This window comes from Xiphophorus hellerii, chromosome 23 (assembly GCF_003331165.1).
Source record: "Xiphophorus hellerii strain 12219 chromosome 23, Xiphophorus_hellerii-4.1, whole genome shotgun sequence".
NCBI lineage: Eukaryota > Metazoa > Chordata > Actinopteri > Cyprinodontiformes > Poeciliidae > Xiphophorus > Xiphophorus hellerii.
Window position 1 is genome coordinate 17,604,435 of NC_045694.1, and position 27,027 is coordinate 17,631,461.

A 27,027-nucleotide genomic window follows, 5' to 3' on the forward strand; every position below is an offset into this window, starting at 1 on the left:
AATTCTTTGCTGGGCGCTTATTTAAGTTGGTTGACAGTCCAAAAACATTCTGATTGGTCAGAAACAACCAATCAGAGCCAGGAGGAGCGGTGTTTTTCTACAAATAGCAGTAGGACCACTGGGAGCAGCCAGAAGAGCTTAATTTTTTTTTCACAAATTATCTGTCTCATATTATACTGTAGGACATACTGATGGTTTAAGCAAATTTGTTAAAAATGTATTTTTGTAAAAGTTACCTACTGCAGCTTTAACAGAACCTCACTTTATAGGAAAAAATGAATAGCTGGTCTGGAGTAATTTACAACACACAACTGCACCTGCTACCATTTGTATCCTCGGCATTTAACTCCTATAAAGATTTTAAAAATGTATTAATTCTTTGTTTGCGTTGACTTGATGTTGACCTATCTTGCTTTTTAAGCTTTGCCCCTGCCCACTAATGAATCATGTGAGCAAACGCATAATACCACACTTCTACAAATACACATTACTTGCACGTTTCATTCATATTCATTAGTGGGCAGCAATGGGACTCTTGCCTATTCCCTTCAGCTCTCACTTATTCCCCACAGCTGCTGACCTTCGGTGGACAGCTGTGGCATATAGAGGAGAAAAGAAGAGAGGAGAGGAGGCAAACACGCCTCCACTATTATGAATTTTTAAGATCTCAACACATTCTGGCAATCTCCTCACATCTATGTCACTGAAGTGAGTTTTTGCGAGGGGGTTTGGGTGCTGGCAAGTGCTCCTCAAGCTTTTATTTGCTGATGTCAAGGCCTTTCTAACCCTAATTAACATGCAACATGTCCTTCTGATGGACCCCCAGGGACAAAGCCTCAACACCTACACCTATTTGATAGATGTCAGAGTGATTGATGGCCATTGCTCCCTGCTCCTGCTTCGATCTGAGTCGCTCCTTCCCATCAGCTCCTTTCATTTACCCACAATTCATCACTCCAGCTTCCTAGCTGCTCTTATCGAGATAGAAAATGTTCATCAGCGGTCACCAGGTCGGTACAGGTTGTGTCCCCTGCCTCTCCTTCTGCCTCACTCAGAGTCAGATGTCACCACATCCTTTCTGAATTTCAAACGCTTCCAAAACTCCTTTGTTTTCCTGCAGTTTTCCTGTCTCTGCAGCCTTCCTGCTCACTGCCTTACATTAGCATTGTTAGGGGCACACCTGCTGTAATACTTGTCTTCCTGAAAGATTACCCCTCCTGCTCTCCCTATAGATTCCCTCCTTAGCCCCGTCCGCCAATAAATCTCTTCCTGATAAAATCCTTTCTGGCTGTGGCACATAGAAATTTGTGAAACAGTTTGCAGATCATTGGTGTCGGAATGCAGGTAGACCAGTAGACAGTCATTGTGTCCCTGTTGCATCCTTTCAAACATTTAGTTACGTAGTGCTCTAGTACTGCATTTTATGGGGAGCTAGTAGAAACAGATCCATTTAGGATAGTAAATTTCATTTATGTTACAGATGCAGTAACACAATTACAGTGCAGCTCAACAGTGAATAATTCACCCATTTGAAAATAATCAAATACAACTAAAGATGCATAGATTAGAGATATATATTTTTTGCTTGGTATCCCAGTCAAGAATTTTCTTAAAGATGATATTTACACAGTAAATGTTTGCATCAATGAAAATCTGCTAATATGTGGGAAATCCATCTAAAAGAAATAAAACATATCTTTTTCAGTCATTTACAAGACAGGTAATAAGTCGCTTTTGTTTTTCCTTTTTAAATCACAAGATGCATTTGAAATAACAGCCTTTTCCAACTTTTTTATGTGAGGATAAAACTCCACAATTGAATGCTATCTGTTATATTTTTAAATAATTCACATATTGTGACTAGAAAGGAGCTGTAGACAGCTTTTTTGCTGTGAACAATTGTTAATTATTAACTTTAGAGGAGGAAAGCAGTCGGTGTTGCACAACTCTACTGTTGTACAGATTTTTTCTGTTCCTTCTATCAAAGAAGGATCAATAAAAAATGTCAAGAACAGAGTCGAGATTTTAAACCTGCCTTTAGTATTTTACATTAACATTAAGCGAGATTGACATGATTAGCACAGTGAATATTACTCCCTGTAAACATCCGTCTATAGAGTTAGCATGCATTTTGCTTTACTGTTTGAAAGCTTTTCAACATTTCTTAATCTGGCATGTTTACAGAAATGAGCTTCAACACAAAGAGACAGAAACTTTACTGCTGCATGCTTATCTTTCTGTTATTTACTGTCCATGACTGGCTCCAGAGTTTCTTTTCTAGAAGCTTCTTACACCTGTTATGATACTAAGACTGAACTTTTTAGACATCTCACTGACTTGATAACAGCCAGTCAAATTCTCATCTCTTTGTCTTTTATGGTAAACATTTCAGGAATATTTGCTTTTCCAACAGCTTAAAACTGAAAAGAAGACATTAAGCGCAAATAAAAAAAAAATGATGTTGTTTTTTAAAATCACTTTCTCTGTTTAAAATTCAAATGAAGCAGAACTCTCTGTGAATGAATATTTTATCACATGAATAACTTAAGTTAGGAAAGTTTTTTTTGTACAGTTTAATAGGTCTGTGACCTGTGCAGCTGCTCACAGTGGGATCTTTTTAGAGTGAAATTTAGGGAGTTGGTTCTTTTGTTGCTCAGATGAACATCTCCAATGAAGGTCTGCCATGCACTGCCCTGATTTCCGTCTGATAATTTACTGGATACTGGCTAGAACACACAAGGTGCTTCATTGGCTTGACAGTGAAAAGTAGTGTTTTATATCGCATTTCAAAGTGGAGGACTGAATGGTGTGTGTTTTATTTTTTTATAAATTAGTGATATGTTGGGCTACATTGTGTTTTCTGGTGGAGAATGAAGTGTTGGCAGGGGGTTGCTGGTATTTGCTTGTTCCTCCTCATTAAGTAAAAATGATGAATTAACTGAATCAACTTGGCCCAATTTGTGCCGTAAAAATCAACATTTATTTTAAACATTTATTTTATGTATGTGTTTCTGCTTTATTTTTAAATACAACATAAAATGAATGGAGGAGGACTCTTAGTGCAGGCTAATTCTGAAATTAATTTTCATTGCTACAAAAGTAATGCACATTTTTGGAAAATTAGCTAAAAATTTATTTTATGCAACCTTTGGCCTTGGGGTTGTAAAACCTCGACAACTTTTTCTTTACGTTATAAGCAGCCTAAATATATTCCCCTCAATTGTGTTTGATAGAGCAACATTAGGTAGTGCATAATTATGAACTGGAAAGAAAATGACACAGATTGCAATTTTTACATAAGTAAAGATCTGAAATGTGTTGCTTGCATTTATAATCCTCCTCCTTATATCAAACATTTTGTGGAAACGCATTTCTCCTTTTGAACTCAGTCAGACTGAAAGTTGAATCTTTGCGAAGAGCAATTTCCAAGACTTGTCACAGATTCTCAATTGGTTTGGGTCTGCACAAGCCAAACCACTTTCCATCGCTCAGAGCAATTCTGACCAGCTTCTTTGTTCCTGTAAAGGAAAAAAAAAAATCCCAACAGCATGATCCTGCCACCACTCTGTTTCGAAACATCCACAGACACTGCTGTGTTTAGGTAAAGTTCCACATAACTTTTGCATGTGGGCCCAAATCATTCCTCCACATATTGCTATGGGAGTAGATGACTCCTGAAGTTAGACTGTTTTGTTTCTAGTTGGCGTGTCAAACTCTAGTCTACAAGGGTGGGTGGCTGGCAACCTTTGGCTTTGTTCAAAGTTCAGTATGCCTGAATCACATAATTCTGTTGTTAACAGAAATCAGGAGAATCTATATGCATGAGGTGGTATTTTAGCTATTTGATTCAGGTGTGTGGTGCCAGGGACACATCTAAAAGTTGCAGGACACCAGCCCATGAGGCCTGGAGTCACAGCTTATTTAGAGGTATCAGAGTAAGGTTTACTGAATACTAATGCAAACCACACTTTCCTCTAAATAAATAAATAAATACAATAAAAATATTGTGCTATTTTTCCTCCACTTAACAATTATGCTCTACTTTGTGTTGGTGCAGCAGACAAAATTTTAATAAAATAAACTGTAGTTTGTATCAGTGTGAAAAATGTTATGACGACTCAGAGGAACATTTGCCACTGAACAGATTTCAGACATGCAGCTCATGGCAGATTTAGCATATTAAATATTTGATATTTTCTATAAGAAAACTTCCAGTCAGCTGTCTGCTAACCATTCTGGTCACTTGTTATGTAAATTTTGAAGGAAGATAAGTAAATACAGACATATTTCTGCTCATAGAAAATCTGGGCCAGTGGAATTCATTTGGTTGTGATATTAACATTTAAAACAATATCCCAAATTGCTCTGCAAAGTCTGCAGAACTCTCTGCTCACTGAAAAACACGCTACTTCTCTCAATGAGAGAAAACATTTAGAAATTTTCCAGGCAATCTGCCTGTGAACAACACTGTAAGGGATTCAGCGTACCTGGGGACCAGAAGAGCACGAACACATCTGCATCACACATGTGCAGGGAACATGATTTATGGCACACGCAGCTAATTAGGTTACATGCAAACCATACGATGTAAACTACACTGTAAGCCAAGCTTGGAATAACTTGATTCCAGATTTCTGCATGCTTCCATTCTCTGCTGCTGTCACACACACACACGCACACGCCCGCACATCAGTAGGAAACATGAATGGGGGCGTCCATCTGAAATGACATCTCACTGAAGCTTTGTGTGAATAGAGAATATTCAAGTTTCTTAACAACGTAAATCACATATTCCAGAGTGGTGTGATGTATAAATGATCAAGAGCAGAGAAAACTGCAGGACATCGTCTCTCTCCTTCTCCCACCTACACAGCGCATCCCCCCCCGGCCCCCATGACATCTCTCACTTTAAACTCCTCTGCCATTTCAGCTTTCCCACCCAACCGTCCCTGCTATTAAATATGTAATAAAACGCAAGGATTGTTGACACATGGCTGCTTCCTCTGCATGCTGCCCCTCCCTGTCTTGGTTGCCTTAGTGCCACATTGAATCCCTGGAATTGGGTCACAAAGCTGCATCAATATAAACTGTGTGTGTGTATCCGTGTATGTTATTTTCTTCCCCCCACTTTCGATAAGACACTATTTTGTTTTTCTCTTTTCCCCATCAGATTTGTAAATCAAATGATGCAGAGTTACTGAGGATCTGAGTCCAACTGGCTGCTGTTGTAAACAACATCAGCTATTTGCTTAGATCACACAGCTAGAGCAGCATGCCGTTTAAACTGCCATAAACAACCGTTTTAGTTTTAAGCATCCATTTCATTTTTGTACTGGTTCCTCTCAGCTCTTGACAATAATTGTGATTTTGTGTGATTGTGTCTGTCTGTTCGCCTGGAGCGAGAGCAGAGAGAAAGAAAATGTGTGTCACAGGGTAATAGTGGGGGCCTCCTCTGGCCCCCAGGTGCTCAATTTGCTGCTCATCTTGGGGTTGTAAACACATTTATGGCGTAGAGAGGTAATTACGCACAGACAATATACATTAGAGCTAATGGTTGTGGGTAGTGACTAATTCAGCAGGTCACAGAGGGGTTTGTCGGTCTCAGCTATCACATTATGGACAGTAGGCTGTTGAATATTGCTTATTAACTGAACGATTCAGCTTTAACCACTTGTCACTATGACTTATTACCATTTAAGGGGTAGTTTGCATTTTAGGAAATAGGTTAGTCCAGTATGTGTAATTTTATTTGAACTAGTTTTGCTTTTCAAATGTATTTATAGCCTTTGAATTTGCTCTACAACATCACTAATGTTGCAAACAATATTCAATGTATTTTATTTGGATTTTTATGATTTACTCAGTTGTACTTCAGTTGCAATTATAAGTCTTCAAAAGACATTTCTCTGTCAGCTTTGCATATCTGGAGCTTGAACATTTTCTTTTTGAAGTGCCCCTTTCTTAGCCAGATGTTGAAATGTACCCAAAGATTCTCTATTTGACTTGTGTCTGGATTTTAGCTGGATTTTTCTAAAAATTTAATGTCCTTGGCTAAACCAAGGGTTTCAAACTATAGGCCCTTGAGGGAGACTGCCTTGCAACTTTTATATGCATCACTGGTCCTATACAGCAGAATAAAATGGCTCAATTAGCTCCTCAGCATGTCATCAGATTCTACAGAGTCTTGCTAATTACCTAATAATTTCTTTGGGGTGTTTTCAGCAGAGACACATCTAAACATTACAGTACACCAGCCCCAGAAGACTGGAATTTGTGAACACTGCTCTGAATCCAGTGATCTATTATAGCTCTGGTTGTGTCTTTAGGGCTGTTGTAACGTTGCGAGGTGAACCTTTGCTCTAGTCTGATTTTTCCGATCTTAAATTGATTTTCTTATAGGATTAACCTGACCACTTTCCGTGGTGGAGAAAAATACAGCCACATTAAGATGATTGTAAACCATACTTTTCACTTTTGTGAAAAATGATGGTTTTCTGCGACACATTATGTTTCACCTGTCGGTAAAAATGTTCAGTTTGCGTGACAGGTAAATTTGTGTCATTGGTCTTTATAATGCTGTTTGCTCACTACTGCTCTTACACAACATCTGTATTTATAAAAGTGTGTTCACTATTTAGGGGACTCCTGAAGGCAACTGGTTGGACTAAATATTGAGAAAAGAGGGCTGAAAATGTTCCTGCATTTAAAATACACTCTAAATCTTGTGCTTTAGTTTGACCACAAACATTATTTGTAGTTAATTTTAATTCAACAGTGTGCTGTTTCATGATTTGTGAAACATTCAGATAATAAAACTATGTAAATGTGTTGCACTCGTATATCGAGAACATTATCAAATTATTAGTATGGAATTATGAATGTCCTGCATGATGAGAGGGAATTTCCTGTCTCCTAGATTATTTATGGAAAACACCAATGTTTCAGTGTGGCAAGTTCATCACATTTCACTATTGCATCTGGATTGGATCTATGTTTGGACGTAGGCCAACAAAATCTTAATACTCTCAGTAATAACCACTTTAGCTACAATCAATAGCATACACTCACCTGGTTCTTGTTGCTTTTTCTGTCTACTTTTTTGCTGACTAGAGTACCACAGAGCTTCCTGCTCAGATATTTCAGATCAGCATTTTCCAGCACAGTTAGCATATGTATATGCATTAGCATATTAACCAAAGCTACTCAGACAAGCTGATAAGCAGCTTGATAACTGAAGTCTGTGTGATGCATTTTTGTGTGCGGCCTTGTATTTGCTGCATTTGTAAGGACCATTTTCCTAACACATACTGCGCTGTGGGGACCGACTGCACCTTATGGGGCCCAAAGCCCAGGCACCATAAAAAGTAGTGCTGTTTTTGGCTTATGTGTTATAACTAAGGTGTTAATAGAGTTTAGGTTAGGCTTGGGGTTAGGCATGTACTGATAATTGTTAGGTTTAGGGTAAGGATCATGGTTAGGATATAGAAATGAATGAAAAATGAGTGGAAGTCGATACAAAGTCCTTATGAAGATAGAAAGACATACTGCGTGTGTGTGTGTGTGTGTGTGTGTGTGTGTGTAAGTGACAGATGGTTTGGAGGAGACATCAGTCTCTTCTGAGTGATTCTGGAAGCTGCAGAGCAGACGGAAGATGTCGGAGCAGGTGGGGAATAACAGGAATAATTACATGTAACTATTCCCCCCCAGTAAAAACCAAAGCATCCCAGTGCTGCTGCAGTGAAAACAACACAAATTTATTTGTGTTGTCTTCACTATGTTTTGGTTTTTTTCCACATTATTTCAGCACCAGATATTTAAAACCATGCCTCTGAAAAAGTTTTACAAATAGTGACACAAAAATCTTTTCTGCTGCCTTTAAAAATAATTTATCCAAATTATTGAGCATATTTTGGGCTGACATGAAAGACCAGGTAATATAATTTAGAGGCTGAGATGGTTTAAAATTTTCTTGGAGTGGAGCAGAAAGTTATTTCTTCAAGTCAAGTCTGAAGTCTTTCGCCTCTCGTCCAAGTTAAGTCTCTAATGACTGAAATTAACATTCTCACATGCTGCATGGATGCATAACATCTTCTCTGGCTAATCCAAAGAAGTCCTGAAGGCTATGATTTCAAATCATTAACAAGTTAATTTGGAAAACAGTAAAATCGCTATTAACTGGGGTGAGGCAAATGTAAAAACCTCAGAAAATCTACTGCTGCTGACTCGGCTCCCAAATTTAATTTTATAAGAGTTCATCTTAACTCTAAACCACATCAAATATTAATTTACATTCAAGCATCAAACTTACAATATTAAATACTGACCATTAGGGCTGGGCGATATGGCTTGAATATAAAATCTTATATTCTCCTGAGACCCAGAAAAAAAAAAGTTTTTGAATTTTTTTTTTTTTTCACTACATGACTCTTTGGAGTGAAAAAACATCACTACAATTGAAAAAGTTTCAAAACATGTTATTATTTATTTATTACAGTATGTCCTTTGGAGAGGACATCGGGACTCTCTTGTGGCAAATATGAACACATTTTGAGGCCCAGGATGTCCTCTCTAAGGACCAACAGGATTTAACACAGTGGCATGTATGGTTTCAGAGTTATGAACAAAAAAACCTATGTCCTCCACAGAGGACAAAAATGTATTGCTGGGTCTCAGGAGGATATATTTTTTTATATGAAGTCCAATTTCTAATTAATCAGTTTTCTTTCTTTTTTTTTCCTTTTAAAGAAATTACAAATTAAAGAAAATATATATTTAAAAAAATTTTTATTTAAAATATTTATCACAGTCATTCCTGCTGTGAGTTGACTTCACTCAAAGTCGAAATAAAAAAACAAAAAGTGCTTGACAGACAAGATGGTAGTTACTGGATGGGCTGACATCATTTTGTACCATGGAAACCAAGAAACTGCGTCGGCGAAAAAAAATCCAGACTTTCTGAAAATCAGATCTTCAAAAACAGAAAATTTGATTAATCAATAACATTGATTTATTTCTGACATACATATTTTTACTAATTTTGCCAAACCACCTCCTACATTTTAAAAGTCATTTTAATACCTAAGCAAGTGCCAGAGTGATCAGGATTTTTTTTTCTCTTTACTGGATGGCACACAGGATAACGTGGTGGTTTCAAGTATTGCTGAGCACTGCTGGTCAGTTGGCTAGTAACAAGCTAAATCCTTACAAAGAAGAAAGCACTTGGTTCTTTGGAAATATTTTTGGATACAAAATATAAACTGTTATGTGGGTAGTCAAAAAGAGCACCACATATTACTCTTATTAAGGTTACATTAATTTAGTTGAGAAGGCTCAAAGAGATATTTCTGGGAAACGGACAACATTTTGTTTCAGTTTATGTATCAGCATAACAGTTTAAGAAGTTATAACATTCCTGTTTAATCGCTGCACTAATATTTTAAAACTCATGGCTATTCTGTTTAAAGACGTATTAAACATGCTATTCAAAATGTTTGTTTATGCTACAAAATTGTAAATATGTATTAGATTTTTTTCTTAAGTGTATCATACCTTTAGAATCTTATTTCTGCTGATTGAATCAGTGCAAATAGTCAAAATCAAATAAACCTCTCTGAATCTAAGCCATCTGAAATGACTGAAGCAATGACTACTCAGTGTTTCAGTGAGCAGTGCCAAGCCTCTCCTGTAGTTGTACAGTTTTACTACACACGGTGCTGTCAGTGCTATCGTGGTGGGTGACTGATGTCAGAGCTGTATGCGCTGACAGCCCCGTGCGACTTTCACAAGCCCGGTTCAACCCGCGTATCTGCAGCCGTGACCTCATTTAATCATCGACTCGTGCACATCCTCTCTGGGCGAGCCTGCCCCACAGCCGTCAGGATCAAAGAGAGATTGGTAGTAGTGAGTCAAGTCAACCTTTATTGAGCTCTGGAAATATGTGGAGCACAGAGAGGGAAAAAAAAAGAAAAAAAAAAGACACATGCGTGTAGAGAGTGTTGCTTTAACTCATCCCCCTGCTTTGGTGCTTTCATACCTTTCATCTCATGCCTCGTGTTTTTCTCTCTCCACCTTCTTCTACACCATCCAGGCCTCAGAGGGTCTCACATCTCGTTTTCATTTCTCTCTCCTCCACTCCCACCTTTTCATTTTAGTTTTCTGGCCTCCTGCCTTTATCGCTCTCCTGTCTTGAGATTTTATGTTTCAGCTCCCTAGACTTTCCCAGCCAAAATCTCCTTTGACATCTCTGATGTCTGTGTGTCATTCATTCTGAGGCTGAGGTGGGGTTGAACTGTGTTTCTAAAACCCACACAGTGCCAAATTAAACCAACAAACATTCTCTTCCTTTTGGATAGAGATAGATTGGTAACTCATAGATATAAGGATGTGCAATTCCTTGGAGTGATCATTGAAAAGATGGGCATAGCTTTCAAGAGAGCTTCATAATTTCCAATAATATTTAAAGCAAATGACAATCAATCAGGTCATCAGGAGAATCGCTAATGTTTTGGCATTTGCCATATGTATATATTGAATGGTATTTACTCATTTTAACTTTTTTCAGTATTCCTAAACTTTAAACTAGCAGTTTTTCCCATATGCCAACTATATTATACACTGGACTCTTCCTTTTACTTTTATTAAAGAAACTAATCAGCCATCCATCCATTGCCTATCCCCACTTATCATTATTATTACAGGGCCATGGGGGGGAGGGGGACTTTTTTAGCTTTATATTACATATGTTATTTACAAAATAGCAGGTATTTTTCTTGACTCTGCTATCTGTATCTGACAGTAGAGTTCCCCCTAAATGTTCACATATGCTCCTGGCATGCACTACGCCTTAGACTCAAGGTTATGTTTTCAAAATCACATCTATTTTTCAACATGTTGTTCTAATAATTTAAAGTAACTTTAATTAAATGCCAGAGAAAGTTCTGGAATGAGCAGAGTTCCCTCCAGCTACAGCATTGCTCTAAGCCATTTATTTATTTTTTATTTTTTGCCATACAATGTATATGTCCATGAATGAATTCTTCCAACTAAACTTAATATTGTAAATACCTAAAATGACATTTTTCCTGTCCACAATCATCATTTTATCTATGGTAAACATAATTTTGAGACATCCAACATTTCATACAACTACAACTACAGTTATATTTCCAGATATCTTGAAATTAAAATGGGAAATATACGTAGAGGAGTGTTTCTTTAAAAATGTGGTTTGCAAGTCTTAGTTAACTATAGTAAATGAAAAATTTAGTTACCACTAGTTAATTAGTTTATTTCATTTAAAATGCACATAGCAAAAAATAAAACAAGATTTTTAGACTCCCAGTTTACAAAAATCCAAACTGGGATGAAATCCTGCTCAATAAGGATGTTTAACTATAAACCTCTATTAAATTCAGCAATCGTTTATTCAATATATTATGGTATTTCAACAGCAGGAGCAAGTTAATATTTCTTTGCTTTAATGTTTTAAAGGTAATTATATCATGTTATACGTTTGCCATTTTTGTGTTATTGCTGTGAAACTGGGATTCCGTTTTTCCTTTTGCTTATTGAAATGTTCTGGGGAATAATTATGCAGACAGCGTAAACAAGCAATTAAGGGAGGAAAGCAGACCAAGCTTCATGATTCCTTTAAGTGTTCCCCAAGACTGCGTACTTGGGGGAAACAGTGAGGAGCATACGAATCATTGCTTGAGGGATTTTTATTATGGGGAAAATTATTCACTATTAGATAGACAGACGGATAGACTGACAATCCCTTCATTCATTCCCAGAGGGGAAATACACAAACTTCAGGAATATCCATTAAATTAAGATAACTTGTAATAAATATATATATATCATGCATATTTAAAAGCACAATAGAAAATTTTAAAAGGTATAATAAAATCAGACCCCAAATAGACTGTAGATTGAAATGTCAAGTGTAAAGAGAGTGTTGCAAACAGAGCATTGGGGTCAGAGCGTACTCCTGTGGGTGGAAGTGGAGTTCCTCAATCTATCTTAATGTCTGTTATCTTTACCAGGTTCTAAATATTTATTCAAATCTAATATATCAGATTAATTAAAATCTCTTTTTCCACCATACATAAGTACCTTTCAGGGTTACTTTTGACATCATGTTCAATTTTTCCTTCCTGGGCTTTGAATTTCCACACAGTTACCTTGTAAATGTCAGTATTGTTTCCTGCTGCTGCTCTTCATCATCACCTCACTGTGTTGGATTACTCTGGCTGGCTGTAGTGGCATTTCCAATGAGCGATCACAGGCCTCAGGCCACAGAACGATGGCTTAGTAACTTGGACGTAAAAATAAGCCTGACCAGGGTAAGTGAGTGTACTTCTAGCTGAGTGTTGGCAAAATCGTACAAAAAGATTTATGTTGAGGTGCATTTAATGTTGCCTCAGTCTTGCTGCAAAAGTCAAATAAGGTTGAGTTCTGGTTGTTTGAAAGGCAGAGAGCTGCTCTGGATTTGATGTGGTTGTGTTTTCATGAACAAGAAATTTCAAACATATTATAGAGGGAGAAATTTGGATGTCTTAAGGGAAATGGGAAATAGGATTTAAAGTATTCAGAGTTGTATTTGATTTAACCAAAAGTACCAGGGAGTGAATAAGACATGGACTCAGAATGTAAAATCGAATGGAATGTCACATTCTTGATTCAAAGTTTATTCACAGAGAAACTTGTGTGGACTTTTTGAGCTGTAAATGCCGATGTAGTCTCCATAGGTTTTTTTCGTGTGTGCGGATGCAGGAGCACTCCCTGTTGAAGCAGCACTTTTGACACTCTAAAGATATGATTCCTGTTATAAAGAACATGCCTGCTGTTTCTACACCCACAGATTAGCTTTACTTAGTGGATCATCAAAGGCAGGAATGTGTCAGAATTAGCTCTGCTTTTTCTACACAACATGGGATTTTTGTTTGGCACTGCGATGCAAAACTATGGTGTTTATCTCAGTTGCATCTGCTTGTGGTGAGGTAAGTCACTGCAGAGTTGCTGCTTTGGTGTCAATAACTAGGGAATGCAGATTAACTTAAATCTCAACAGCAGAGCCCAGGATGTGAAATGAAATTAATGCAGCGTTAACCTCAGGTTGTTTTAATGGCAGCCATGAGGAAAAAGTTAAGGAAAGTCCATTAATGCTATGTGACAATGTGTATCCAGAACAGATTTCAAATTAACTTCCCAAATCTTAACTCCAAAGCGTGAGAGTCAGAAAATGAGTTCTGGTCACAACAATAATTCATCAAACAACCCAATGATTATGTCACAGTGGTTAGACTTTATAACGTCTGTATTGTCATTCCACACCATGTACAATGGTGTGACCATAACTACCTACAAATTATATATGCCAGCATTACATCTGTGTTTACTCACCTTTGAACTGAGAGGGAAGGAGGACGCATCAGAACAAGGATTACAGTCTGGTGTTCAACAAGCGCAATTTGTGATTATTTCAAAGCAGCTACAATCTGAAGCTGAAAATTCACTGTGGTGTCTGAGAAAGCTTGTAAACATCTACAGATTTCTACTTCATTTACGCATCAATATGTAAATACTCCCTAATCCTGTGAAGTTGTTTCTCTGAACATAGATGTATAATATCATGAAAGTCCTGGTATAAAAAAGGGCTTTTTATTTAATTTTTTCCAATAAAGCTGCACAGATCACATCAATGTATTTGACTTTCACTTTACACTATTTGGTTTACATGATGTATTTGCGCACAACAAACACCCAATAACTTTTGTGATATGATTTAAAATTAACAAATAATTTGAACAATATAGGAGTTGAAACTGGGGGTGTCTGAAACGAAATGCTTGGATTATTCCACCAACTAATAATGGTCAGAGGTCCAACCTCAAAGTTCCAATTATATTTCAACATCCCCTCCAAAATGTAGTTTCTCCTTTGCTGGTGCTGTTTTCTGAAAAAGAAAATCCCCAGAAAACCTATGTGGTTCCTGGAAAAGGTTTCTGCCATAGAATAACACCTTTTGTTGTGTTTCCGATAATAGACTATCACAGACTAGAAGACGTGGTGCACTGTGGCGCATTATGCCATTAATATCAATCATCTTGTGTTGGATCTCCTTTCTGTCTGGAGCTTCTCCTGCTCTGGAAAGAAAAAAGTGCGCAGAGGATTGAGAAACGCGGAGGGAGGATGAAAGCCGAGGGACGATTAGAGACTGAAAGCAGAGTGGATAAAAGAGATGAAGCTGAGTTGAAACAAGCTGATCTTGTGTGCAGTATGTAGCAGTACGGTATGACGGCACATTGCACAGGAAAGGTGTTCTGAGTAATAATACCAATCCACTGAAATAAAAAGTATATAGAGATACTGACAGGATGATTTCTGACTCAGGATGCTTCATTAATGTTTCTCTAACTCTTTACCTTCTCTTTTCTTGCCCCAAATCCCCGCCTCTTCCCCATGCTTCCTGGGACACAGAGAAAGGTAACATCTCTCATTGGTTTACTAAAGACATGATCTACGTATCTCCTCTCATAATCTTTATATGGATGCTGCCACCCATCTGTGGAACCATGCTTGTCGCTTTAGGAGTTAAATCAGTGTCTTTACTTTTGCCCCAAGTCATGTGGAGTACAGAAGCTACTGGAGGTGCAAATTCACCTGCAAGTCACACTGGCTGAAGCCTGCTGCATATTAAGAGTCGCATGCTGTTTTCGTTGCTTTGCGAATCCTCAGAGGGGGTACAGGAGTCATAAAAGAATCATTTGTGGCATCAGAGGCAAGGCCACTCATACTGCTTTCGACAACGCACCCCTCAAACGTCCCTGAAGGAGGGACGTGTCCTATCACTTTCCTTCCTGGCCACAGGCAGAGAACATTATCGACCCAAAGTGTGTGAGCACACAATTAAGCAGCGGAGACAGGCTGGGTAATGGACTCATAAACACAAAGAGCCCGCTGTGATAAATGCCAGCTGTAGTTGCCTATATTTCTGTTTGTGTCCGTGGTTTCATCGGCGTGTGAGAGGAGATGTTTGTGTGCATCTGGAGACCCAGCCATCCAGTTGGCACATTCATGTCCTCACTGCCCTCCTGCTTAATTACTCATTGTCATTTACGTCCGAAGCTGGCAGCACATCCACCTACTTGTTTTTTTTTTTTGTTTGTTTGTTTTGCAGTTTGTCTCACCTGTTAATAAGAAAGAAATGTGTGTATCTTTCATCTTCTGTCTGTGTATGTTTGTGTCCTACCTCCCAGGTGTTGCTGTTTTTCATCTGCCACTCACTCTCAGCATAAAGTTTCTTTCTCAGAGGAGTTTCTTCCCTGAAGTCTCATCACTTAAAAAAAAATTATTTTCTAAGCCATGTGACACTGCTGCGATGCTCCTGGCATGTTGTCTCCTTCGGATCATTCATGCACACCTTTGTACACGCCTGCACGTGGGCTTGTATTGTCAGAATGATGGAAACTGTGATTTTTGGTTTAGAAAAACAGACTAAATATCTTGCTTGTCTTAAATCAAGCAAGTTTGACTTCTTTGAAAGCCTCCATGAGACGACACAAAGAAATATTTTCCCTTAAACAATGGTGTCAATTACAGCAAAACCTTAACCAAGAAATGTCTAGAAGAGACGTAAATTCTCCATGATGCAAAGTGCAGCAGCATTTATTGTTTTTTAAAGTTAGTGGGTGAAACTATTGCTAAAGCATTTATGAACCAAACAGATGCAGGAGGAATAGTTGGGGAGGTCCTTGAATCAAAACAGAAGACCGATCCAAGGACAAACTCTTTTGATGTTTTCGAATAAGTCGCCTACTTCCACTGTCAAACCAAATGTCACCGCGCAGCGTGGAACCGCTGGTGAGAAAAATAAAATGTGCCACTATTATGACAGCACATAGATGAGAACAATACACGTATAATAAGAGTTTATCGAGAAATCTATGGAAGAATAATAGATGAAAAAGAGGTTTGTAAACCAGAACCTACATCAAGAGACATTGTTTTATAATTGCTTTTTTAAAAAACCTTATTTTTAGTTGCTTTATGCTTAAATTCAAAGAAAAAATCAACTTCAAAGGGCTGAAACAAGCTTTTCAGGGATTGTCTAATGAAAATAGCAAATATCTTACAACAAAAGTTGCATGAAACAATAATATGTAGTATCCTTATTTTCCCCCTTGGTAGAGATTTGTCCCTTTGTTATAAAGACTTTGACTCCTCTCCAAGTGTGAGCTATGGGGATTTTCTTTCTGTATCTTCTACCATCCCCATCACTTGGAAAACAAAAAACATCTTTCTTTTAGCAACATTTTCCGTTTTATTTTAAAATTATTACCTTGACAGTTGATAAAGGCGCTTGAAGCAAGTTAATTATTTTCCTTGCAACCATCAGGTGTCCTAGACATCTTTAGGAAGATATCTATAACACTTGAAGAGAACATGAATGGCATGTTCTCTTTTCTTTTCCATTTTGTAGAGTGACAAGGAGCATCAGTGATAGATCACATTTCTACCTCTGGGAAATAGAAAGATAAAATACTGATTAAAAGTTGCTAGATTTTCCAATCCATTTTAAAAAAAATAAAGTAAAAGTCAACGTGACATAATAGACTTTTTTTTCAGTAAGAGATTATCCTCCAGCCATGGAATATTTCTTTGTTTATTTATAGAATGACTTTTCTACACATCTTTTTTTAGAGGTGCCAAAAACTCTGGAGGTTGCTGTAAATAAATAAATAAAGTCATAAGAAAATATGTTTCCTCGTTAATAACTACCCTTAGAGATTAAATAAACAAGAAGTAATTGAATTTAGGTTTAGTTGATTTGATTATTTTTGTAACAATCATTCTTGACAATTATATTATTAAAAAGCTGTTTCCCTAAATGATGCCACATTTGCAAGAAAAATTTATTTGTTGGCCGAGAAGCAAAATTGCTGGTTTATTTTGTGCCCATTGAAAAACAAATCTTTTCTACCAATGTCATGCAGCTTTTGGTGAAACCAAAGTGATAGTGAATTTAAAGCAACTCAAAATAAATGTTTATAGACATTTAATCAAAATGTGATTAAATGTCATTTACTAAGCAAGGCCAGCTTATTGATATTAATCACTGAACAATCTTTATTAATGAGATTTTTCTTCTTGGCCTTTTGTTGAAGAAATGTGTTTGGTTGGCCCACTGTGAAGGTGCATTTGGAAAATTGATCCTAATAATGATTTTCTGTCACATCTGCATTAAAAATTCACCTGTGATCGTTCTTGTGTCTTCCAACCATGCTTCAGGGATTTTGCCTATGTGGCCAGAGACAAAAACACGCGGGTGTTGAAGTGCCACGTGTTTCGATGTGATACTCCTGCTGCAGCCATCGCCACAAGTCTCCACGAAATCTGCTCCAAGGTAATGATCATTACTGCTACTGCATTCACAGAGATTGGTTTATCTCACACACTGAAGTGAGTAATCCGCTTTTGAATCAGTGCATTTTATTCTGAGAGGAGAACAGTTTTCCATGGTGGTGGTTTTCAGAAATGCTGTAGCCATACCTTACACATTTACATAATAGTAAATGAATGACATGACAAAAACTGTAGGTGCAGCTACTTTAAACCTTTTTCCACTTGTTACCTTTTTATTAAGTCTATAACGTCATGGAGGAATTTTTCCCCATATGTTAAGACTACATTTCACTTAATTGAGATCTTCATACTGGTTTCTGCACAGTTTTCTAAGGTTGTACTGCAGCATAATCTGAGCCATTAGACCACTTTCTTTTCTTTTCACTCATTCAGGTTTAGATGTGCTTGAAAGCATCTTCCTGTTGCATTTTTTTCTGAACTTTTGGACAGGTGACATTAAATTTGACTTAATTTTTACTACAAAGCAGATAATAGTTTTGTCCATGACTGCAATGTTCCAAGAGCTTGTGGGTTCAAAGTAAACCCAAATAATCACTCCTCCACCACCATGTTTGACTGTTGGTGTAATGTTTGCGGTGATATGCTGTTTGATTTATTTTTTTTTCTAAGATGGTGCTTTGCTTTATAGTCAAGCATCTGTTCTGTGATTTATCCAAAGCACATCAGAGCTCTAGTAGTTTATTTAGTTTACCTATGCAAATCTAAGCCAAAATTCCTAGTTTAATAGAAGAGGCCTCCCTTAGCAATGCTTCCAAAACAACGCTTCAATCTATAAGTCCAATTGTCCCGCAATAACCTGAGGCCTCTAGAGTTTGAAATGGTGCTCCTTGGTTTTTAGCCATTTGTTTGAGCATTGCAGTCTCATTTCAGTGAATTGGCTAGGACATACAGTACAGAACAAAAGTTTGGACACACCTTTCTAATTCAATGGGTTTTCTTTATTTTCATGACTATTTATAAGGCAAGAAATCCCACTTATTAACCTGACAGGGCACACCTATGAAGTGAAAAACCATTTCAGGTGACTACCTCTTGAAGCTCATCAAGAAAATGCAGAGTGTGTGCAAAGCAGTAATCACAGCAAAAGGTTGCTACTTTGAAGAAACTAGAATATAAGGGGTATTTTCAGTTGTTTTACACTTTTTTGTTTAGTGCATTTTTCCACATGTGTTATTCATAGTTTTGATGCCTTCAGTGTGAATCTACAATGTCAATAGTCATGAAAATAAAGGAAACTCATTGAATTAAAAGGTATGTCCAAACTTTTGGTCTGTACTGCACATTCATGAGAAGAAAGAGTTAAACAACCTTTCCCCTGTCTGAGCGGCACAAAGAGATCTTTGATAATGCACCATCTTTAATTTCATGAAGATAACTTGTCTCTGTTTACTTACTGTGTTTACTTACTGCAACTACTGTTTTGTGCTTAAGATTTGTTTCTAGTATGGACCACATAACCTTGGATCTATTGTGTGCAGTCTAGTTTATTCTCCTAAAACCATTTTGTGAATAATTTGCATGTTGCTTTTGCAGTTTCTCAAAGAAAGAAAGAAATGGTGGAGAAAGTAAATGTGGCTTTTTTATTAGAGATACTTTCAGTGTGTGACTCTGCAGCAGATATCGGCTCCATTTAATGAAACAAGAATTACATTTTGCCTTTACATTGGGCTGAAAAACAAGTAAGCCATAAAACATTTAGAATGTGCAACCAAGCCTTGATGATATCACAACCTTTCCAGCTTTTGCGTAGAACCTACAGATATGCGCAACTATTTAAAAGCCGTCTGCCAGTATGAGCGATCTCACGTGAACGAAGGCCAATTTCTCATCTCACAAACAGAAAGCTGTGAATGCTACCTTAATCCTAATGCCTGTTATTAAAATCTTCTTCGAGTCATTGCTTCAGTCTGTGAAGCAATGATGATCCTTTTACATGAGCAAACTCCGAAATGGGATTCTGTAAGACTTGCACATAAATATTATGTGTGAAAACAGCCAGCAATGGATCTACAAATCATCCTAGCCCAAGACAAAATTTCACCCAAGAAAACATTGTAGCTTATATGGGCGAAAGTGTGTGGTTTCATAAGAGTATCTCTGAAAACTAGCCCATCCTCTGGTCAACGCTGCCCTTGTAAAGGATGAATTTGTGGAATGACAGATGTTCTTCCTAAGAGAAATGATGACCCATTTAGGGGGAAAAAAGTCTTTCATTCTTTTACACGCTTTTAGATTTCTAATCCCAAACCAGAGAAAGTATTTTTATTTCTGTGCATTACACAGTACCACAAGTCATACCCTCAAACTATCTATTTTAAACACACCGGTGATTTTCTCTTTACTGCAGGGGACAAACTTAGTGACCTGAGTTTCGTGGCTGAGCAGCACATTGAACTGCGCTCCGTTTTGTGCCTTAGAGTGAATGTGTGTCTTTTAGGCTCCCCTGTTAGCAGAGTTGCAGACAGACTGTCGACTTTGATTAATGACGCCTGCAATTTATCAAGGGTCTGTAGAGAGCGCAATGGCTCGGTGCAGAGGCCATGCAGAATATTCAACTCTCTTTAAAGAGCGCGCATCTCCAAGAAAGAGATCTGTGGCCTCAAAAACTGAAAAAGGGCAGCATCTATTTTATCTGTACGAATGAAGTAGATATATTTACATATTTTCTTGTAGTCAGCATGGAAATATCTCAAACCATTTCTTCTCAGCAAGCACCGAAGTACCATACTTACACTTTAAACCAACATTTCTGATTAATAAAACACAAATCAGAGAGGCACATAATTTCTAATGAATAAAACTCCACCTTTATAGGAAACTCTGGTCAAATTTGTTGAATTTGTTGCACGTTTGCACAATTGAACAAACAATCTAAGTGCCATTATGTAAATTTCTGTTCTATTTTTGTGCTTCGGCTATGATAAAAAGTTTTAAACCACCTTTAGCATTTTATATTAGCAAATAGTGGTTATGATGGCTAATATTACTAAAATCTGAATTTCCCTGTTGTGGGAAATTAAGACTGTTTCTACTCTAAAACCAACTTTGTTGTGTATATGTTTATTTTAGAGAATGTCCTCTTAGATTTCTGAAAGACTGAAGACCTTTTCCAAATCCTTTTCGTTTTAAAAAAAATAACTTTGGCTTGTTGAGCTCTGTGACTGAAACCTTGCATAATACATTTTGCAGGCATAAGAGTGTGTCCAAGTTTTGTCTTTTGGTTTCCTGGTAGATCTTAACAGAGCAACTTTGCGGTTCTCCATTAGCCTTCTTGTTATCTGCTGAAAGTTTTGCCCGTTCCTGCTCTCTTGGAACATGTTTCTTTTAAATAGCTTACTGGTACCAGTTTTCTTGTCCCCAAATTCATATTCTGGTCGTCATATTCTTCCGTTTTTAATTTTTAATAATTTCCGCCTGGCCTTTCTTTCACTTTTTGTTTACTTCTGTTTTTTTTTTTTTGCTGTTTCTCACTTCATGTCCTTTTTTACATATCCATTTCTTTTCAGATTATGGCTGAAAGAAAAAGTGCTAAAGCTGCGGCTGGCAGCTCCTCCCAGAATGGCTCTGATGTGCCCTTACAAGGTAAACACACACACACACACCACCCACGCACCCACACACGCATTTCCATTACTTCAGAGAATACTTTGATAACATTTCCAGAATAATTAGTTTCATTGCCATTTATTTGTCTACCCTTGCTTATTATAATCCAAAAGGCTTTTAAACTATAGTCATCAATCCTGAAGAAAGAGATAATCCTAAATGCGAACGTTTGAAAAAGATTTATACCCCCACAACATAAAGAATTCAACATAGCACACGCAGACTACTTTTCTTTTCATTTTCTTTTTTAGTTCCCTCATGTAAAAGTATCATTTGTCAGTCATGGAAAATCTCCACATTGCAGTCTTTTGTTTTCGAATTACAGATTTTTTCAACATGTCTAGGCTCTTATTTTTTGGAAAGGATGCTCCTATTGTCTCAGGAGCAGCAAAGAAGAATTGTGTAAAGAAAGGACAGTTGTCTATAGATAGTTCTGTTCATAACCTTGTTTGCTTATTCCCACTGCTTGTTTGTCTCAGGCCTAAGTAATTATTGGAAAAAAGAGGAAAAGGTCCAGCACAACCAATCCTCTGCGATAACCTCAGCTGGTGTGCATGTAAGCTGAGTGTTAAGGGCAAGCCACAAAGGGAATCAGAATATAAAAGAACCATATCAGCAGCTCACTTATGGAGACAGTCAACCTCATTAAAACTCAATAACCGTTTCTTTAGGGAAGTGCCTTGTGCTCCACAGCTCCCACCCCGACCCCAAGATCAAATATAACCCAAAGATCCCTTGCTTCTTCAAAGCTGCACATCCTTGAATTTAAAGATTTGTCATTTGTTAAAATTCAGTGAACAATATTGAGCTCATAATAGGTGAACCAGATCATTGCTTCTGAAGCACTGGTACTTATTTTCTCAGACACTAACAAATAACACCTCAGTAATTACCAAACTTTACGAGCTCCATCCTCTTGACAGAATAGCACTGTAGAATAGAAAACTATGCCATTAAACAATGTAGTGAATCCAGACAAAGATGTGGAAAAAGAAGCTTGAAAGTCTGTACACTGTCCTAACGTACAAGGGCGACAACATCATGTTGAAGGGGACTAAAATAGATGTAATCATGAAAAAATAACATTCTGCAGAAATACTGAAGCTCAAGACATCAGCCAGGAAATAAAACCCTGGATACAAATGGTTTTTCCAATGGACAGTGGCAAGAAGCAGACCATCAAATTAATTACAAAATGGGTTAAGAACAGCAGCAAGTCAGTGTTTTCATCAGCTATAACAAAGACCCTATTTCAATAGCAAGGTCACCCACAAACTGTAAGCTGTAAAACCAGGGTTATGCAGCTAACAATGGTTAGTCTAGCAATAAAACATATCAATTATCAAATCCCAGAAGTGACCTCATTCTCCATTTTGCACCTTCCTTAGGACGGAGTCCATCTTCTTTTTTTTTCTTTTTTTGAGCAAACAGTTTAAATATCTGTTTTCTACAGATAATAACTTTGCCATTTATGATTCTAAAATTCTTTATTTATTGATTGTATTTTTTTTACACACCCTTTTGTTAGTTTTGGATTATTTCAGTGCTCGTACTGTTTGTCATTTTGCCATGTCAGGAATCAACTCAGCCCTGTTGAGCTAACACTCTATTGTGTCACGATTTGCTTCCTGAGAGTCGAAGATCTTAACGTGGTATGCTGATTGAAGTGCAAATGGTTGCTTTGATCACTTATTTTGTTATGCAGTCATCTCTGCCCACAGGCCAAAGTATAAGCAGGTACCAGCAGGGCTTTCACACAGTCAGTCCTCCAAAATCCAGTATGCTCCTCTATCTTTTTTATGCTCTAATCATGTCAACAGCAGAACAAAATATTAAAATATTCAGTGTTTGTTTATTTCTCAGCTTTAAGCCAATTATCGTGTGTGCACTCCTCTTTTGAAAAATCTGATCTTGTCCTCTGATTAGACTTGCTTTGGATGTCTGAATGTGTGTTTTCTCTCTGTAGAGTTCCCCATGCCAAAGACTGAACTGGTGCAGAAGTTTCATGTGTTTTATCTTGGTGTGACATATGTGTCTCGCCCAATAGGTAAAGCTGTAATCACACTGAATTCTCCTCTCATCAAGAAAGAAAATGTCTTTTTAGTAGATGTCTAGTGTTTTGAGGATACCATGCATTTCATCCCCAGGTATGGACATTATTAACGGGGCCATAGAAAACCTCCTGTCATCCACAGGCAAAGAAGAATGGACCCCTGTCATACTAAGTATTGCGGACACCACCGTGGCTGTCATCAAAGAGAAGGCAGGGGGTTTTCGTGACTAAATAAAATAAATAAAAGATGAGAATATCAATTAAAAAGAGAGGCCGATTAGAGCTTTGACTCTCCTCTTTGATGGCTGCACAGGAGGAAGAGGAGGAGGTGTTGGTGGAGTGCCGTGTGCGGTTTTTGTCCTTCATGGGCGTGGGACGGGACGTGCATACGTTTGCCTTCATCATGGACACTGGGAACCAGCACTTCCAGTGTCACGTCTTCTGGTGTGACCCAAATGCAGGCAGCGTGTCGGAGGCGGTGCAGGCAGCTTGTGTGGTAAGTCCTGAAACTAAAAGCTTGAACTGCAGCATTCTTCTGTCATCTGTCAGAGTTCCTGACCTTTTCAGACTCCAATTTTGAAATATTGTATTTAATTTTAAATTTTTGACAAAAAAGGACAAATGATTGAATTTTAATTTACATGCATATTTAGAATGCTTGGAGTTTGGTGTCAGTGTGTTCTGAGCATTTAAAGCAATGAAACTCCCACTTTATCACCTGAACCACAGACAACCAGAATATAAACAAAACTGCCTGTTAACAAAATGTCGAACACGATCTTGAGCAAGACCTCAAGCTTGTTTTATTATAAATACAGTTTTGTCATCCTGGTATATCAAGATAACTGAACCTTACACTGGCTTTGTTATAATAATATTAAGATCAGATTTTTTTTTTTACTTTCTTTTATCATGATAAAAAAAAACAACTTAAATTTGCTTTGTATAGAGTACACAGTATCTTGTGTTAATATAACAAGATCTCAGTTCTAGGATAGTGAGATAACACAACCTTGAACTAAATTTGACTTGACAAGTTTAATTATCTCGCCCTATCGAGACAACGTGAGCTTGTTTTTTATGTTGTTGTTGTTTTAAGTTTCCTTCTCTCATTATTGAGATTCTTAACAGCTTCATCATCCAATTACCTGTTTTGTTGTGACCACGTGAATCATCTCATTATCTTGAGAAATAATTCATCATTTTTTAATAATTAGTGCCGTTTCTTAAAATACTAAGGTGGTGAATCCGGTACCACTTTTCTCAGCCTCAGTATATGTGCACATGATCAGTCTGAAATTTCCTCCGCTTTTTTTAAACACCTTATTTCTAGAAAATCTGATCCTTATAGTCAGAAAAATTGAACATGGAGAAGACTGAGCCTTTTCCCTTAAACAAACTGAATGTGGGGGGCAGAAATGTTCTTCGTTACTGATAGACCACATGAGAAATAATTAAGAGAACACAGAGGAGAAAGTAAATAAGGTCTTCAGCTGAATTCCCATTAAATGCTCTTACTCACACCCTCCCTCTTCCTCTTCTTCTTCCTCTTCCTCAGCTCCGGTACCAGAAGTGTCTGGTGGCACGGCCGCCCTCTCAGCGTGCTGGCTCTTCCTCATCTCCCTCTTCAGACTCAGTAACGCGCCGAGTGACCACTAGTGTTAAACGCAGCGTCCAGTCTCTCATAGACACTCTGAAACCCAAGAAACAGCCGTCAGAACTGCCCCAGCAATGACCGTCGCTACTCACTGCATTGCACCCCACCTCAGCCTGGATGCCACTCTCACAGCCACCACAAAAACACTTAACCAGTACCAGACACTGGAAGAGATGATGTACATACAGTATACTTACTACGATGGCGGATGCAGGAAAGCGCCTGATCATATTTAAAAAAAAAAAAAAAAACTAGTCCTGTTTATGTGTGAAGGGACTGGAGAGGTCGCAGAACTGTTCGAGCTTTGACGGTCAAGCAGAGTTTTGTCCGAGTGAAAACGTCTCCTGGTTGTGGATATCTTCACCTGATGGATTACATTAACTTTCACTTGACACAGAGGATGACCCAGGTGGGGAAAAAAAATCACATTTCTTCTCTCAGACTGCTTATGGAGGAACTCATTGGTATTAATTATTTTCTTTCTTCTCTGTACTATTCTGAACTTGTTGACTTGGATGAGCAACAGTAGCCTTCAAGGACATAGAAAGGACGTTGTCTTGCTGTTGTCACAAAAGATTTACATACGAACAACAAAATGATCCAAGATCAAACGGTCGAAACCCTTCATTAGCCCATGGCTGCCCACCAAATGGTATAAAATGTGTCCAACAGAGAAAAAAGCAAAAACCATTTCATGTAGAATGAAGTGATTGTATTAATGATGTAAATGACTTTATGCAGAAAGAAAGAAATTCAAGCACAAAGTTTGTAGATAAATACTAGTGGGACATGAGAGATTGGTGAAAGAAGATGGGACTAAAGATTGGTTTGTTTTTTGCATGTTTTCTTGAAGGGGAATGATAAATATGAGTTTGGGGAGAGTATTGATGAGAAGACTTGTGAACACATACACACAAAAAAAGAGAAAATAGAAATGCTTTCTGCATAACTCATCCTTTGTTGTCCATGAATAGATTTACACTGGCACCAGAGCATCCAGCCCCCAACTGAAAGTCTATAGCCCCATGTGTAAAAATGCAAATTAAAGATTGTATTTCTTTTCTTTAGCTTCTTCAATTAATGAGTTAGGAAAACAAAGTAGTTTTTAGTGCATTTAAAGGCTTAAGATTGTAATTTTTTTATATTACAGAACAATGATTTTAAGATTTCAAGAATGTTGAACTGCTTCTGTTTAAACTTGACAAACTGCTCAGGAAATTGTACGATTCCAAATCCAGGCTTTTATTTTGGTAGATGTGAAGAATTTGTGGCCAAAAAAAAAAACCACCACAGCACACAAAGTGTTTGCCGTTCTTTATATGGAACAAAAACAAATCAAATATGTGCCATACATGAAAAAATTATCTTTATTCTCCTAAACCTAAAGAAAAAGGTTCCTCTACTGTATGCTCACCATGAAAATGCACATGCAAATCCACAAGACCACAAACATATGCAGAAAAAAAAAGAAAGAATTTATATGGTGCTCCTGTGGCTAGGAGCCATCACCTGCACCCAGTGTGTGCTCTGTGAATGCAGTTTTATTTAAGTAAAAAAACACACAAAATACAATAGAGATGTGAACCCTTTCATTTCTGTTTGTCACCCATTTCTACACCATGTAAATGTAATCTGTTGTGACAATAAATGCATTACCAAAAAGAGAACAGCAAGCAGTGTCTTGACTGGCCAGTGGAGTAATTTGTATTTGCTCTTCAACTTGTTTGTATTATAAAATCCAGTATATCCCACTTTGTAAATATAAGCAGTTTGACTAGATTCTGACTGTGGCACACAAAGAAATTGAAACAGTGATTGATATTATTAGCTCCAGAAATCATTTCTGAGGGCAAACATTTGATGCTATGTGGAATTTTGATTCAGCTTTATAATTTCCAATTTGGAACCCCGCCTCTCGCCTGCAGCGTAGCTGGAGATAGGCACCAGCAACCCTCCCGACCCCATTAGGGACAAAGGGTGAACAGAAAATGGATGGATGGATGGAATTTCCAATTTGATCTTGATGTCAGAGTTTAAACATCTGCCAAAACTGATGAGTTTACCTAAATATCTGGTGTCATGTTTTGTCCTAGTTTTGCCTAAGTTGTTACTAGCCAACAATGTTCGTGTCTTCAACTACTCCTGCAATATCTACGCATACCTTGCTGCATTTATATTTGAAGGATTGATATTTATATATCAGGTATTAACATGTTTTTGTCATGCCTGTACAAATTCTTGACCGCTGTGAAGCTGCTAAATCCAAACTAGAGACTGCTGGGAG

At 37.6% G+C, this 27,027-nt stretch overlaps 1 protein-coding gene across 5 annotated transcripts in view; it reads left to right on the forward strand.

Annotated features, from left to right (window-relative positions):
• apbb2a (amyloid beta (A4) precursor protein-binding, family B, member 2a) overlaps window positions 1-26,410 on the forward strand; it is a 62,728-nt gene extending 36,318 nt beyond the window's left edge. For 3 of the 5 annotated variants that reach the window (XM_032554605.1, XM_032554603.1, XM_032554607.1), the window contains 7 exons: window positions 14,482-14,487; window positions 17,293-17,407; window positions 20,934-21,009; window positions 23,000-23,080; window positions 23,181-23,296; window positions 23,400-23,582; window positions 24,645-26,410. In XM_032554605.1, the coding sequence (XP_032410496.1) occupies window positions 14,482-14,487; window positions 17,293-17,407; window positions 20,934-21,009; window positions 23,000-23,080; window positions 23,181-23,296; window positions 23,400-23,582; window positions 24,645-24,821 (754 nt within the window). In that variant the 3' untranslated portion in view covers window positions 24,822-26,410. The remainder of the gene's footprint in view (window positions 1-14,481; window positions 14,488-17,292; window positions 17,408-20,933; window positions 21,010-22,999; window positions 23,081-23,180; window positions 23,297-23,399; window positions 23,583-24,644) is intronic. The other 2 variants (XM_032554604.1, XM_032554606.1) reach the window with 2 other exon arrangements.
• Window positions 26,411-27,027: the final 617 nt, after the last annotated feature.